Source organism: Phyllostomus hastatus, unplaced genomic scaffold (assembly GCF_019186645.2).
Source record: "Phyllostomus hastatus isolate PE091 unplaced genomic scaffold, TTU_PhHast_1.1 phas_scaffold_55, whole genome shotgun sequence".
In the NCBI taxonomy this organism is placed as follows: Eukaryota; Metazoa; Chordata; class Mammalia; order Chiroptera; family Phyllostomidae; genus Phyllostomus; species Phyllostomus hastatus.
Window position 1 is genome coordinate 5,596,889 of NW_025334035.1, and position 17,284 is coordinate 5,614,172.

General features: G+C 41.3%; 2 protein-coding genes across 3 annotated transcripts in view; one reads left to right on the plus strand and one right to left on the minus strand.

Moving 5' to 3' along the window:
• Positions 1–2,536, minus strand: part of STX8 (syntaxin 8) — a 243,914-nt gene extending 241,378 nt beyond the window's left edge. Inside the window, exon 1 of one of the 2 annotated variants that reach the window (XM_045824154.1) lies at positions 2,425–2,528. In XM_045824154.1, the coding sequence (XP_045680110.1) occupies positions 2,425–2,513 (89 nt within the window). In that variant the 5' untranslated portion in view covers positions 2,514–2,528. Of the gene's footprint in view, positions 1–2,424 lie in introns of both variants that reach the window. The other variant, XM_045824153.1, reaches the window with a different exon arrangement.
• Positions 2,537–3,202: 666 nt separating this feature from the next.
• The window catches only part of CFAP52 (cilia and flagella associated protein 52), a 33,716-nt gene continuing 19,634 nt past the window's right edge, over positions 3,203–17,284 (plus strand). Inside the window, exons 1-6 of the mRNA XM_045824155.1 lie at positions 3,203–3,323; positions 6,434–6,633; positions 7,013–7,149; positions 10,899–11,027; positions 13,107–13,206; positions 16,113–16,229. Coding sequence (XP_045680111.1) covers positions 3,239–3,323; positions 6,434–6,633; positions 7,013–7,149; positions 10,899–11,027; positions 13,107–13,206; positions 16,113–16,229 — 768 coding nt within the window. The 5' untranslated portion in view covers positions 3,203–3,238. The remainder of the gene's footprint in view (positions 3,324–6,433; positions 6,634–7,012; positions 7,150–10,898; positions 11,028–13,106; positions 13,207–16,112; positions 16,230–17,284) is intronic.

Below are 17,284 nucleotides of genomic sequence, written 5' to 3' on the forward strand. Positions count from 1 at the left end.
AAGGTACAGGGAATAAGAAGCATAAACGGAGAAGGCAAAGAACCTATATGTACGACCCATGGACCTGAACTAAGGTGGGGGAACATTGGTGGAAGAGGGAGGTGCAGGGCAGAGGAGAATAAAGGGGAGAAAAAAATGCCACAACTCTAACAGCATAATCAATAAAATATATTTTAAAAAAGAGATGAAAAAGTCCAATGTTCACTAATTCCTCTTTTTTGTATTATCAAAAGCCTCAAAAAATAAGTTAGTTCAACAAGAATATAAAACTATTAAGATTTAACTGTAATGTTTCCTGAAATAGTATATCAACAAATAAGTTGCCCCAGCAGTGAAGCCAATTAACTTTATTAGCACAGAGTTCAGAGATAATAATCACTCACTACTATTAAACAGTGAGCTTACCACTTGCTGTGATATTCCATTTAAGTCCTAAACATTAGAACACTACTCAAGAGCAAAGCGTCATTGACCTATGATTTTCAACGGCACGAAGGCAAAGCTACAGTAAAGTCTGTTTTTATGGGTTTTTCAAAGTCCCATTCCATACTCCTCTCTACCCTCCAGATCAGCAAAGTAAACCCATGGTAGCACAGCCAAGTTCCCCCACTGCTTTTTTCAACAGTCAAATGGGAAAGCCACTGAATCAAGCGACTTGATAGTAACAGGAACAATTATAAATGTTTTTTCAAAATTAGCTATAGAAGAGGCTTGGGGTCCAGTGATAGTTTCCACCAATCTAAATGGATAACCTGGGTCCTCTCCCTTACTTCTGAACTTTATATCCTACCTTACATGTAATGTGAGGGAGTTAGCTTCCAGGAAACAGCAAATTAGCAATATCTTATCAAGGGCCTTAAAAATGTTCACCCCTTGGATCCAATAGCTTCACTTCTCAGAAGTATACCAAGGAAATAAGAGATGGAATAAAGATGTAGTCTTTATAATAATTAAAAACAAAACAAAAATACCCTAATATTACAGACATACAAAAAAGAGAATAATTAAATAAAATATGGTTATTCCTGGCATTATTATGCACCATAAAAATGTGCTGTCAGTGCTCTTCCTCCCCCACAGACACCCATCTCCTAAACCCTAAGGGACCCCACTAGACTTGCAACCAGGGGAGCAATGGGCTGTAGCAGCTCGTCCAGGGCCAACCCCCTGAGCCTGTTCCAGGCCCTTTTCTCTGACTTCCCTGTGAGCCAAAGCGGCCCAAACTAGTCTCTCTTCTGTTGCTTCTTCTGTCCTAAGTCCTTCCTTGTTTCACTGTGCCCAGCGTTAATAAACGTACTCTCAAAATCAGAAAAAAAAGTATTGTCAGTAAATATTAATATGGAGAAACATTCTGTTTTGTAAACATATACATTCATATATACATTAAAGTAATAGATTCATCTTAAAAATCAATAATGGTTATTATTCCAAATGATAGAGTTAAAGATGTCAATTTTTCTCCTCTGCAAATATTCAGTATTTTCTAAATTTTCTATCAGGGTGTATAAAATTGTTAAAAATAGGTGGAAAAATTAGTGTTAAGTCAATTAAGCCATTGGCCCAGATGGCTTAGATCTCAGGGACTGCTAACTTTTGTCTTGCAATCCATTCCCCAATGTCCAGACTTAAGCAATGATAAACTGCCTTAGAAATGCCAACATAAGACATGTATTCCAATAAGCACTTTATAGAACTATAATATGTTTTTAATTATTTTTTAAAAGGCTCAAGTCCGATATGTTCAAGCAATATGTTCATTGGGAGTGGAACTTGTGTCTTTCATCATTCAGTCCTTGGAGACTTAATTGTTGAATAAATTAAACAGCTATTTTACTGCAACAGTTGTTGCTGTAGAAAGTCTTCATGATATTGACTCAGGTAAGGGTCAAATACATTATAAACGAATGCATAATTTCCCTCCCAGACTCCTGTAAGTGTTTTGAAGGACCCACAAGACGTAGATACTAGTGCCAAGTGGTTACTAATAGGCTGGTGACCATGGATTCTGAACCTGGGTTTCTCCACCTGTGAAATAAGGGGATTCGCCAGATGGGGAGGTATTCCACAAAAAGGTTACTTCTATTTCACTTTCACAGGAGTCCAGGGAAGTCAGCTCCACAACCAGGACAAGCGGGAAATCCCGTTGGCAAGATGCAGCCAAGAGGGGTTAGAGGACTGTTCAGATTTCAGCACTAGCCCTCCGCTCCCAAGGGTTCACCAGGTCTCCGCCCCCCGGCTACCCCTGCAAACACTGAGGACAGCGGGATGCGGCAGTGTCACCGTCAGCAAGGGAAGGGTCCTAGCTGCCCCTCCTCTCGTCCCGAAAGGCCTTCCGCTTCCATGCCCAACGATCGGCTGCTTCCGGAAAACCCGACCACTACCCCAAAGACCTGGGGCGCGCGGCCGTGTACACCCCGAACTCACCAGGGGTCTGGAGCCATAGTGCAGTCTCCTCCCGCTTCTCGGACACTTCCTGCTCTCAGCAGCTGACTACGGCGGCCCGCGCGGCTCATACCCCGCGGCTCGACCCGAACGCAACTGGAACGAGGAGTTAGCAAAGGGAATATACTCATACACCAAGTCCCCCAAACTATGATAAAGAAAAGTGCTCCCCTGGGGAACAGTAGGTTGGATCACAATCTGCTTCCGCTAAGAGACGCGAACAGCTGGTTCAAAATTATTGAACATAATTTAAGCATTTTCCCTGGAAGTGGGAGCGCCCCAAAACCTGTAACGGTTAACAGAAAATTTTACCCTGCTTAAAACAAAAATGTTACTGATCATTGCACAACAGTACAAATTACTAAAACTCACTTTAAGTGAATTTTATGATATACAAATTACATCTCAATAATGCTTTAAAAGTTCTTTATCTAGCTTCAAACAATAGACCTGAAGATGTATTAATTACATATTATTTTTATGGCAAGTCATTCAATCGAAAGAAATCCTGTATTTGATTAATTTTTACATGCCATTAGGTATTTGATTAAATAGTTATCAAAAAGATCACAGACTCATTACATGGGGGAAGAAATAATTTGTTCTGTGCCTCTGGTGCTCCCTAAATTTCCACAGAAATAGGAAAAAGAAACCCTCTTTCTGTTTGCAAAAGAGCATGAATACCAAGTTGAAATCCGCAGGCTAGCTTTAGCGCGGGCGTGTATCTGATGCGCACGCGCACGTCCGTTACCATAACGACCAAAGACGCTGCAAGTCTGGAGCTCCACAGTGAGAGATGTCTCTCCCGGTGATTGAAAACCAAATTGCGCCGAACACCGAGGTGGCCGAACTGGAGCTTGAGGCTGTGATCGGCTTCAATGGTGAGGCCATGAGCATGTTTGGGCTGGGTGGTTTGGTAGAAGATGTAGTGAACGGACACTACAGCTTCTCCTGCACCGAAGCCTCAGGGTCACTTCCTCGCTCCCTGTCTCAGTGAGCAGAATGGTTATTGCTAGCACCTAAAGGGACCAAATGCCTCTTCATCGGGTCCTGAGGATGAGTAAGGGTGGTTGTAACCCTTCTGCCACAGGTAAGCCCTCCCTGGTTCCAAGCCCCATGCAGCCCGCAAAGCTGCCTGCCTCTCGATTATTACTGGACTACCGAGTCCATGATGGCCCCTGAGACCAACTAACTTCCAACATCCCAGCTGATGTATTTATTTATAAGAAAGGGTTGGGAAGGAAACGTGTGCTTGAGCAACTGCTTCAGAGGATGACCTTTGTGCTCTAACGCGAAAGAAGGATTCTAATTTTAAGGACTTCAGACCACTGTAGCAGTCGAAAAGGACGCCAGGGGGAGCTGTGGAAGAGAGATGCTTTGGTCAGAGGTGGCCTGGTTGTTCTGCTCAAATCCTTATTTATGACTGCCCATTATTTTGGACATTAAGGGGGAGAAATGATATTTGGTTTTCTTTTTTATGAAGGGCGAAAACAAGCAATTAATTATATTTTAGAAAAGCGAACTTTTTAAAAGCACATTTTGATGCCTGAAAGCTTTAAAATTGTAAAATTGTACTTACAGAACAATCAATGACTAAGATTTTAACAGCATTCTAAAACATGGCTTTTGACTCTTATCTTCATTTTAATTTAAACATCTCTGACAGAAAGTGAACACTTAGTGCATCTGAGATATTGGCCATCTTTAGAGCTTGTTCCAAAATCATTGGTAAAGGAAGTGAGAGGCCTGCAGTCTGGGTGAAGGGTCACACTGGTGACCACGGTAGATCCACAAACGTAGACCTCTGAAGCCAAATTCACGCTGTTTTGTAGAGCTTTGAGAGTAAATATAGGGCAAATTATATCCCAATGTCTTCCATGGTGATTAATTACTAATTATCTTGGCCTTTTAGAATGGCCCATATTAACTGTTTTTACCTTATTGGTTTTGTGACAATTTATATTCTCTCCTAGTCAAATATGCGTGTATTTAGAATCACCATATGCCAAGTAATATGCTATTCACTGAGAATACAAGGGCAATTGCAAGTATCTCTCTGGGCTATATACCCAAAAGTGGATTAGTTTGGTTTTAGGCAACCATACTCAATATGGACACATTGTTTTCCAAAGCAATTTTACCATTTTTTTCCTCTGACAAGCAGTGCATGAATGTTCCCTTTGTTCCACATCGTCACTAATGCTTGGTATTGTCAGTCTTTTTTAATGTTAGCCAAATGATATCTCATTTCAGATGTAATTTGCATTTCCCGATTACTTGTGAAGTTGCACATCTTTTCATGTTTGTTGGCTTTTTAATTTTCTCCATCAGAAATTGCCTGTTCTATCCTTTCCTTGCTCATTTTTCTGTTGGAAAGTTTGTGTTTGCTTTGTATATTCTGAATGTCATCCACTTGTACTTGCAAAAATAAATACAATATATTTATATACAGAGCAAATATCTCCTGGTTTGGCATTTTCTTTTCATTTTTTGGTAAAGATAAAATTTTGTCTTTATCAAGCTATTGTTTTTGTCTTTTGTCTTAGAAGTTTTTAATTTTAAGCATAACTGGATGCCAATGTTGGCCTTTTGTGTTAGGATTTGCTCTTTTTATGTTATGTTTAAGAAACCATTTCCTACAGCTTGTATATACATTGAGTCTTGTTTTTCACATTTAGATCCTTAAGCTACCTGGAATGTATTGTTTACAGATGGTGTGAAGTAGGATCTAAGTTTACTTTTTCCATATGGATGGCCATGTGATTATTTATAAGGAGACTGCCATTAGAAAAAATAAGTATGTATTTTAGTAGGAATAGATCACCCCAGACACAAAACTTAGTATTACGAGAATTTACTGCATAAAAAAAGGAACAAAGTGAAAAAAATCATCTGCTGAATAAGTAGATTTGACCATTTGAGCAAAAAGAAAATCTATTGAGCTACTGGGATCACACTATGCACCAAAATAAATTGCAGAGGGAGTTAAATATAAAAGATGAATAAGACCAGAAGGCTATATTAATAAATATTTATGACTCTTTTGGGAGGGCGGGAAATAGCAGTAACAAAGATGTTTAAATATCCAGGAATAAACTTAATGTGAGATCTTTCCGAAGAAAAATTGGAAATGCTACTGGACAAGGGAGACATAAAAGGAGATCTAATGGAAAAACATACCCTGTTTTTAGAAAGGAGACATCATAATGTATCATTATAAAATTATCTTTCCTTAAATTAATCTACACATTTAATATATCCCACTAACAATGAATTTTAACAAGTCAAGCTGAAATTAAAGTTTATATTATAAAATAAATATGAAGCACAGCTGAAGAGTCTTGACTAAAGATGAGTGATAAGGAAGGACTTGTGTCCGTTTCACATCAAAGCATATTACAAAGGTGTGTCAGTGTCGACATGGTTCTTGGCAAATATTTAGAAGGTGGCATCTCTCTGTGAGAGGTCCTGGGCTTTGTCAGTGTGCCTAGTGGAGACTTAGAACTGAAACCAAAATTTTATCTTTACCATACTTGCAGCCAGGGTAGTGATTTCCTATTTTCCCTATGCCAACGCACCCACAGGAGCCTACACACCCACAGGCCACACTCACCAGGGCAGGCTTGCTGCTTGAGCTTCCTGCAGTCTTCCTGTGCAGGTCTTGCTGTTCAAAGTGAGGTTCCAGGGCCAGCTGCAGCACCAGCAGCTCTTGGGGACTCGTTAGAAATGCAGAATCTCTGCTCTACCCCAGACCTAAAAATCAGAACCTACATTTCAACCAGACTTTCCAGGGATTTCATGTCCATTCAAGTTGGAGAAGTCATATATGGTACTAGACTGATCTTGTCAGTAGAACAAAATTACCTGTCACCCCCCACTTATTTTAGTTGAACTAAGGCATATTTCACAATTGTTCTCCTTTATATGCAATTTTGAAAAAATTACCAGCCACTTTTGCACCTTACTATTATTTTTAATCTGTCTCTTTTAGGACATGTGCCCGCTGGTCTGAAATGCCATCCTGACCAAGAGCATTTGATTTACCCTCTGGGTTGCACAGTGCTCATTCAGGCAATAAATACTAAGGAACAGTCTTTCCTGCAAGGTCATGGCAACAACGTCTCCTGCGTGGCCATCTCCCAGAGTGGAGTTTACATTGCCTCGGGACAAGTCACATTCATGGGCTTCAAGGTGAATAAACGGAAAGTAACTCATTGTGAACTGATTTAGAAGTGCCTGCCTAGCAAAACCGCCCCACTCCAGCTTAGTGCTGACGCGTGTTTTCACCCTTCCTGTTCTGCCTCTGGACTTCTCTTTGACCTCGCTTTCAGTCTATCAGACTGAGAGTGAAGGAGTCCGAGTTTTTATACCAGATGTTGTTGCTGGTGACTGATAATGCTCAGGAACAAAAGCCACTGTTTAAAACTGTTTCCAGTTTGTTGCTGTCACATTTGTAGGACCTATTGTAATTTCTAGAAAAGTGACTTTCTGGATCCTTTTTCACTGGAAGGCATAGCCCTCTCCTCAGTCCTTTAAAGTCTGTCTCTGATCTGTGTCATCTTTCCCCCAGGCAGATATCATTCTGTGGGATTATAAGAAAAGGGAGCTCATTGCTCGGCTGTCTCTTCACAAGGGCAAAATTGAAGACCTGGCCTTTTCACCGAATGATTTGTACTTGGTATCATTAGGAGGCCCAGATGATGGAAGGTAGGGAACTAAACGTGTTTACTTACTGTCCAGCGGTGTATTTCTAGCCACGCCAAGTACCCTCTCCCCTCTAACATTCCCTGTTGGCTCATCTACATTTTGAGTGTGTGTGTGTGTGTGTGTGTGTGTGTGTGTGTGTGTGAGAGAGAGAAAACCCATGAGGAAAATTTCATAGGACCTTGGTCCTCAACCCTGGCTGTGCATTGAAATCCACTGGGGAGCTTTAGAAAATTACTAATGCCTGGCTCCACGTTCAGACAGTCTGATTTGATTGGCCTGGGCTTTAAGAGTAACAAAAGCTTCCCACGTAATTCTAATGGGCATCTAAATTCTATAACCATTGCTGCAAAAAAAAAAGGGACATCGTCATCATCATCATCATCATCATCAGAAGCCGCATGAAAGGCAACAGCTAACTTTTGTGAGTACTTACAATGTAACAGGCGGGTGCTGCACTTCAACTGCATTATCTCATTTAAGCCTCACAACAACTCCATCAGGTGAGAGCTGTTGCTACCTGGAGGAACTAAATGATCAACCAAAGCTACCAGCTGGTGAGCAGCAGAGCTGGGAGACAAACTCTGGTGGTGTGACTCCAGAGGTGGCCTTTTTAACTTGCCTCACCAAGACATGATCTTTGCTCTTATGGAACTCATAGTGGGCAGAGAATACACACAAATGAAACCGGGGTGGGGGGATGGTGAGGAAGTATTTAAAAACATTATATCAAGAGGAACAATCAACACAGTCCATATGCCTACGCAAATAGTCTATAGAAGAAAAATAATAACACCTGAGGTTTGTGTAGGGTTCAGTGCTTTGGTTCACCTTTACAGGTACTTTCCTGTTTGAGGTCCATAGGTTTATTACCAATGAAATTCATGTTTATGTATAGTTATACATGTATGTTGATAGTTCTTGATGGATACAAGTCCACAGAATTTGTATGAGATTTTCTCCTTTAATAGTTGTGCCCTTCCTATGTTGAGTGGTCTCATCTTCCCTGGGCCATCCCCATTTGGCTGTTTTTGATAAGAAATGTACTCACAAGTCATCTATTAATATTCTTAGCTTAACTTAAAGCATTCATTCTCAACTTTGGGTGCACAGTGGAATCACCTGAGGAAGGTTTAAAACTCCTGACGCCTGGGTCCCACTCCAGAGGTTCCTGGAGCTTGGCCATCAGGCCACTTGCACTTCCACCATGTTTCTGCCAGAAAGACGCCAAGACTAGGCCTTGGGGAGGAAAAATAACAGCCCCTTAATCAAGGTTAATCTGCAAAACTGTTTATCTCTGTAATTTTAAGTTTGATTTCAGGCTTTCTAAAATGTACTTGCAGAAAATTGGGGGATGCTGAGAAAAACATTCTGAAGAAAGTTTCTTTCCTAAAGAAAGAAAAACAAACCTTGTTGGACAAGAAAATGCCTATCTCTGAAAACCCATGGTGACAAGGAAGACAGGGTTTTGAGGGCTGCTTCTGGATAACCAGGGATCAGCCCTGGACCTGTGGGAGGGACCGTCCTACCCACATCATCAGGCTTCTGCATGGGGAGGAGGAACAGAAGGGACACCGGGAACTGTAGTCGGCATCTGACAGTTTGAGTGTGCGTGCATTTTCAGAATATTTTACAAACTATTTATGAACCTTGTTTGCATTATTGTTACCATATATCACTGTTGTAATGCAGCTTTTTGATTGACTTCATATCAAGGATATGTTCTGTGTGTACAGGTGGACATGTATGTACCTCATTCTTTGCAGTGACTGCATAGTATTCCTTGTACAGATGTGCTGGAATTTATCCAGCTAATTCTCTTTCTGTGTAAGTGACTTTTACTTACTTTCAAATTCTAAACTTGTTTTTGAACAATTAAAGCTATACCTGTCCATGGTTTATAAAGAAAGTGTGTCGCCCTACTTTGCAGATGGGTTCAAAATCCATACTCCCTCCACCATGAAAAGCTTTCCTCACCAGAGGCATTTGGATTCTTTTTTTACAGCACTCTGGAGATATATGTCACATACAATAATGTCTATCCACTTAAGAAATACAGTTGAGTGATTTTAATATAGTGGTTAGTTGAGTGAGATTTTGTTGTGTTTTTTTTTGCTAGAATACTTCCAAGGAAATTTTTTACTGGCTATGTTTTGTAGCCATCACCAGCATTAATTTTAGAACATTGTCAACACCCCAAAAGAAACCCCATGCCCATTAGCAGTCACCCCTCATTCCTGATCCACCAGCACCCTCCCAGCCCCACGCAACCCCAAATCTACTTCCTGTCTCTATATGTTTGCCTGCTCTGGATGTTTAGACTGCATGGAGTCATACAGTAAGTGGTCTTTTTGATTGATTTCTTTTTTTTTAAGATTTATTTTATATTTATTTTTAGAGAGGGAAGGGAGAGAGAGAGAGAGAGAAACATCAATGTGCAGTTGCTGGGCACCGTGGCCTGCAACCCAGGCATGTGCCCTGGCTGGGAATCGAACCTGTGATACTTTGGTTTGCAGCCCACGCTCAGTCCACTGAGCTACGCCAGCTAAAGGTTGATTTATTAAGCACAATGTTTCCAAGGTTCATCCATGTTATAGATGTATCAGTATTTCATTGTCTTTTGTTGTCAAATAATGTTCCATTGTATGGATATACCACTTTTTCTTTATCCATTCATCAGTTGATGGGTTTTGGGGTCTTTTCTACTCTTAGGCTATTATCAATAATGCTGCTATGAACATTCACATATAGGGTTTTGTATGAATGCATGTTTTCATTTTTCTTGGGTATAAGGTACTTGGTTTTAAGAGGGTTTTTTTTCATTCACCTAGTTATCAATGTACATTTTCAAGTATATATGTCTCTCGACTTTTCTACCTTAGATGGTATCTATACATTTCTTACTAAGGAAAAAATGTATGGCTCTTCTATCTCTTGCCTCCCCATTCTTGGGGAGCTTGATTATACCTTGATTTTAGATTACCTGTGATAACACATTCTATGTGTAGAAAATTTGGAAAATATAAATAGGCATAATTTTACATTAACAAGTTTTGCAACATTTGTATTCTATTTCTTTAATACTTTGATATTATGTTTAACATAATACCCTCTCCCTAGCATTTTTAGTATTATTATCCAACACTAAGAAATTTAGGACTGAGTTGTATGGTTATACCTAGGAAGAAGGAAATGGAACCTAAAGCCATGCTGCTCAAGGTGGGGCCCCAAGACCAGTGGCATCAGCATCACCTGGGACTTTTGAGAAAAGCAAATTCTCAGGCCCCACTTGGGCCTTCTGAATGAGAAGCTCCAGGGTGGTCCCAGAGGCCTCTGTTTTAACAAGCCCTACGAGTGATTCTGATTCATGTTCAAGTCTGAGAATACCGCATTAGGTTGTTGTCTTTATTGCTTTTTCTTTTTCTGGAATACTGTTCCAGGGAAATTTTTTTACATGATATAAATGGGTAGTAAGCTTTTATACCTTGAGTGTCTGAAAATGTCTTTATTTTAGCGTCACCTTGATTGATGTACTCACTGTTTTCTAGCCTCATAATCATTTTCTGTCAAAAATTTCTGTGTCACTCATTTGTCTTGTCATGTCCAGTGTGACTGAGGTGACGTCAATGTCATTTTTTGTTCCCTTGTAAGTAACCTGTGTTCTTTCTTTCTTCCTAAAACTACCAAAAGAACTGTTTCTTCTTTTAAAAGCCTGTCTTCCCCTGACTGTCTGGCCCCTCTCTCTCCGGCAGTGTGGTGGTGTGGAGCATAGCCAAGAGGGACGCCATCTGCGGCAGCCCTGCGGCCGGCCTCAACGTGGGGAACGCCACGACGGTGATCTTCTCCAGCTGCCACGATGAGATGTTCGTCACTGCTGGGAAGTATGTGTCTGCGGTCGGGGTTTCAGAATCCATAACCCACTGCATTTGCTTATGCAGATAACAGGGTCATTCCAATTTGGGGGAATGTTTTCAATCCTGAAAATGTATCTTGTAGTCTTTTAAATATGGTTATTTGAAAATTCTGTGCTTCCTACTGAAAATGTTCTGCTTATCTGCTAAACTCATTTTAGGTTCTGGTCTGTTTGTTACTGACAGCATGTTACCTACCATGCAGGCTCCCGGAGTATTTTTTACAATTGCACAGATTCACTTGTTTTTTTTTTTACCACCTGCTCTTGATTTAGGTTTGTTAAAATAATAGTTTGAGAATGAACTGTTCCAGGAAGTTTCAAGCATTTGACTATTAGCCATATGAGATCATTTCCAGCAGAGGACCAAGCTTAAGGTCTGAACAGAGGCCAGTGTCTGCTAACAGGAAAAATTAACTTAAAGATTCGCCCCAATCAGAGGCCTGTTTGGTGTCTGAGGTGAAGATTCAACCTATGTAAAATCATCCCATTTTATGTCATATATTAGTCCAAAGGTCAAAAATCTGTGAATGTGGGCTTGAAGTGTGTGTGGGCCGGAACTCTCCTTCTCAGCCCATCTGCGGTTTCCCGTCTGTGAGAGGCGCACATTGTCGTTACAGGCCCGGCCAGGGTCAAGCGTGTGTGCCGCCCTGCATCTGTCCTGTTTCCTGCCCACACCTTGAGCTTGCAGCACGCATTTATCCCCTGGATGATTATGGGAAGGATATGTTCAGAGGCCAGGACACTAACTGGCTGGTGAGAAAACCAGCCCCTAAGGAGCAAGTCTTATTGGGCCACACTCTGATCCTAGAGCCACTGCTCCTGTCCTCCCCTGTCTCAGAGGCCACTGGCTCCCATGAAGCTCCTCAGCTCCTTCCAGGTTTGCAGAGTTGTTTGATGAAGTATTTGTGTTAGGCGGTCTCTCTGCCTCTCTGCAGCTGCCTCAGCAGCAGGCACCAACCTGTCCGACATCCAAGGACATTTCTCCAGGACCCAAAATTTGAATTGAAGCCAAAACAAATTTTTTAAGACAATCTCTGTTCTAGGTCTGCTTTAAATTCATGTGACACTGATAACTGAAAAAAAGGTACTCTTAAGTGAGATTTCCAGTATGGCACCCGAACACTGTGGTTCTCCATGATGGTCCCAATTTCAGGTGCTCCATGATATTGTCCCCAGGAGACATCCTGCAAATTCCAAATGACAGCTACCAGAAAGGCTGTGGAGAAGCAAATTGCTTTTTAGTTTAGAAAGCACATTCAAAACACTCATTGAACACTTAACTATGTACATTACTCTGGGGGCTAAAGGAAAAAGAAAAACTGAACTTGATCAATATTTTTTAATATTTTCTGTCTTAGGCTATTAGCTAAAATATTTGTGATGTTAATCATGATATATTTATACAATTATTAACTCAGTAACTCAACATACAATAATTAAATATCACTATTATGCCAAATAGTGCATTAGGTGTTGATTTTTCCTTTTTATTGAATTTATTGGGGTGACGAGATGAATACAGGTTTCAGGTACACAATTCAACATACATCTGTACACTGTATTGTGTGTTCACAATAGGTGCTGATTTTGTTGGAGTTTTCATTGCTTAGTCTCATTTCTCCTTCTTTGAGGACAAGACTTTCCATAATATAGTCCTTCCCTTTAAAAAATTTCCTCACAAATCAATACATTGAAAGAATACATATCTAATGAACTCTGGTTTGCTCTTCATTTGTCTCCTGGTTTATTTGTACGTTTCTCTATTTTCACTCTCGTGGGTAGAGTGTGTGCTTCCCAGTGAGAGAGCCAGGATCTTGGTCTGGTGTCTGCGGGCTCTGCCTTTTCTCATTTGGAGAGTTGGGGAATCGTAAAACCTCCCCTGCAGAGTGGTTGTGAGGATCAAATGGAAGATATTAGGTGGAGCTATTACAAAACCTCAAATATATCTAGTTCTCTTCTCTTCAGCTTCAAGAAATACAGACAACAGAGAAGACATGAAGTGGTTGGTGAGTGGGTCCTCATTTGATTGTGAATTTCTTTTCTACAGTGGGACAATCCGAGTATGGGAACTGGATCTCCCTAACAGAAAAATCTGGCCCACTGAGTGCCAAACAGGACAGATGAAAAGAATAGTCATGAGTATTACGGCAAGTATTACTTTGTGTTATTTTAAGTAACTGTTAGTACAGGTTCCTGTTAACAGTGCTGACCAAGATGTGTGTGTTGTTTATATATGTACATTGGACTTGGGGTGGGTAGGTGAGGTCTGGACTTAAGAGATGTCGATTGAGGAGGCACAGGTGAGGGTCTTCCTCCTGGAGCTCCCTTTAGAAGTCAGAGAGCAGCTAGATGCAACTCTGGGTAGGCCCCATGTTACTGGGACCTGGGCTGCCACCTGGAGGGAAGCAGGATAGGAAAAGGCACCTCCCTATGCTGCTCATGTTATTTCTGCCACTAGAAATAAAGTTTCTCACAATGAAATTCATTGTTGAAATGCAATCTTTCCATAAAGAGAAGTTATTCATATGTTTTCATTGTGGATTCACATATGTAGACATATAACCCCACCTCCTTCGACTTGTGCCTCTTGTCTAATGCAAAGTCATTTCATGAAATAGGCTTTGGAAAATATGAGATAGAGTAGGGCAGACTTTGGCCAAGATGGAGGCGTAGGTAGACACACTGTGCCTCCTCGCACAACCAAAATAAGGACAACAACAATTTAAAAACAAAAAACAACCAGAACTGATAGAAAACCGAACTGTATGGAAGTCTGATAACGAAGGAGTTAAAGTAGACACATTCATCCAGACCGGGGGCAGAGTTAGGCAGCCGGGTGGAGAGGGGTTGCAGCAAAAAAAAAAAAAAGCAGTGGCTGGTGGATCCCAGGCACACAAGGCAGCAGCTGGCGGACCCAGGTGCACAGGCGGTGGATGGTAGACCCTGGACGCTCAAGGTGGCAGCGGACAGACCCAGCAAGGTGGTGGGTTGTGGAGGGGCTCAGCACACAAGGCTGCTGGAGGACCAGGCAGTCCCACATCCGCATGCAGATAAACTGGGAGAAACTGGGGAGCCAGACAGACTGCAAAACGCTGGGTCCCAGCTCAGGGAAATAAAGCCTCAAAACACCAGCTGAAAACACCTGTGGGGGTTGAGGTGCCAGGAGAGACTCCCAGCCTCATAGGAGAGTTCGTTGGAGAGACCCACAGAATCCTAGAACCTACACAAACACACCCACATGGGATTCAGCACCAGAAAGGCCCAATTTGCTTGTGGGAAGCAGTGGAAGTGACTGAAATCCGGCAGAGAGTGGAGCAAGCACCATTGTTCCCTCTCAGACCCTGCCCCCACATACAGCGTCACAACCCAGAGACTGGGTTGACCCGCCCTAGTGAACACTTAAGGCTCTGCCCCACACTACATAAGGGGCACATCAAGACAAAAAAAAAATGGCCCAAATGAAAGAACAGATCAAAGTTCTGGAAAAAATACAACTAAGCAACAAAGAGATAGCCAACCTATCAGATGCACAGTTCAAAGCACTGGTGATCAGGATGTTCACAGAATTGGTTGAATTTGGTAGCAAATTAGATGAAAAAAATGAAGGCTACACTAAGTGAAATAAAGGAAAATGTACAGAGAACCAATAGTGATGGAAGGAAACTGGGTCTCACATCAATGGAGTGGACCAGAAGGAAGAAAGAAACAACCAAACAGAAAAGAATGAAGAAACAAGAATTCAAAAAAATGAGAAGAGGTGTAGGAACCTCCAGGACATCTTTAAACATTCCAACATCCGAATTATAGAGGTACCAGAAGGAGAAGAGGAAGAGCAGCAAGTGGAAAACTTATTTGAACAAATAATAAAGGAGAACTCCCATTCTGGCAAGGGAAATAGACTTCCAGGAAGACCAGGAAGCTCAGAGAGTCCCAAAGAAGGTGAACCCAAGGAAGAACACACCAAGGCACATCATAATTGCATTAACCAAGATTAAAGATAAGGAGAGAATCTTAAAAGCAGCAAGACAAAATGAGAGAGTTACCTACAAAGGAGTGCCCATCAAACTGTCAGCTGATTTCTCAAAAGAAACCTTACAGGCCAGAAGGGGCTGGAAAGAAGTATTCCAAATCATGAAAGGCAAGGACCTACATCCAAGAATACTCTATCCAGCAAAACTTTCATTTAGAATGGAAGGGCAGATAAAGTGCTTCTCAGATAAGGTCAAGTTAAAGGAGTTCATCATCACCAAGCCCTCATTTTATGAAATGTTAAAGGGACTTATCTAAGAAAAGAAGATCAAAATTATGAACAGTAAAATGATAAGAAACTCTCAATTATCAAAAACAAAAACTAAAAGAAAACAAAAACAAACAACACAAGCAACTAAACAGGAACAGAATCACAGAAATGGAGGGTTATCAGGAGGGTTATCAGGAGGGAGTGGGAGGAGGGAATGAGGAAAAAGTTACAGAGAATAATAAACTAAATGATAGGTACAAAATAGGCAGGAGGAGGTTCAGAATAGTATGGGAAATGGAGAAGCCAAAGAACTTATATATGTAGAACCCATGGGCAGGAGCTAAGGGGGCACCAATGCTGGTGGAGGGAGGTTGGAGGGTGCAAGGAATAAAGGGGAGAAAAAATGGGACAACTGTAATAGTATAATCAATGAAATATAGTTAAAATATAAAAAAAGAAAATATGAGATAAAGCAAATGCATATTCTCTTTGGAGGAGTACAACTGTCTCCAAGGAGCCCTTAGGAGGAGTCTCAGTGGTTGGAGCCAGCAGGGCCTGCACACTGACATCAGACAGAAATGAACTTCAAGTGAAATACTCAGGCTAAATGGAGTCTAATATTTCCTCCAGCTCTGAGCCTGGCCTTGAGCTTTTCTTACCCACATTTAGGTCTGAGAAAACAGAAGTGGCCACATCCACCTGTGTAAGTCTTCCTGGTGTTTCAGAGGAAGCTCATTCCATCCCTGAGTGAGGTTCATGGGCCTCACTGGAGAAACCCAGGTCTTCAGGTTCCTCTTTCTCTCTGACCCCCAGATGGCCAATGATGACAGCTTTTTCTACCTTGGCACCACAACTGGAGATATTCTAAAAATGAACCCTAGGACTAAACTGCTGGCAGATGCTGGGCCTGTGAAGGACAAATTCAGTCTGGTGAGTAGAGACCATCAAAGTCTGCTCCACTTTGCTATTTCCTAGCGATTTCTTCCCTTCACTGGCAGCACAGACTTTGGTTAAGAAAGAGTCTATGGGAAAAAGAAAAAATCTGCGATTACCTAAGGTCACATCTAAACTCACTAGGTGCGTTGGCGAGTTCTCTAAGCCCTCATCTCTGGTTTATATTCAAGGCAAAGGTAATCCTAGGTATCCTCAGTTAGGGATAAAAACTACACCTTTTCACATCTTCAAAGCACAGGGCCAGTGGCTTTGTGATTTGTAACCACACTGATCCCAGCATTTGGGCAGCCCTGTTGCCATGTACAAGAGAAGTGTGTTCTTTGATCTATAAAACTATATAGACATATAATTTTTTCCTAATCTAATAACTAGATCTTAGATTTCAGCCTTGGCCAGCATTACAAGTCATGAAAAGACCTAGAAATTGATTGTCTATATTTGTAGAATTCGTAACAATTCTGGTTAAAAGTCCAGTGAAAAAGACTTTGATACTTATCCAAAATTAAAAGCCTACAATCAAAGGATGACTTTACAGAGCGAATGCTGCTCTCCCAGTGCCCTAGAAAGTCACAGGGGCTCTTTCTACTCAACTATGAGTTTGAAAGCCCATGCACCTGCCTATGTCACGTCTGATAATGGAACAGATGGTTCTAACTAACCTTAGATACCTTCCAGCAAATAGCCCCAGGAAGCTTTACAATACAGCACTGTGTTCCTGGGAACATGTCTGAGCTTTCTTAATCACATAATCATTTGCTATCCCAGCTTTTAAAGAGATGTATAAGAATGGGAAAAGCTATAATATTAGTAGAGAAGAGTTTAGAAATAATCCCACAGGAGATTGAGGTGTAGTCTAGATCAATGTCTCAAATTATTTTAGGAGAGGGATTTCAGTATATTAAACAGATGAAGGCAAAGCAGATCAGGCTAAAGGAGGAGCCCAGCCAGCTCTGACTCCTGAGACAGCCCCAAAAGGCTCCACAAAACACCACGTGAAAACCACTGGGTATTTTTGCCTCCCAGCACTTGGG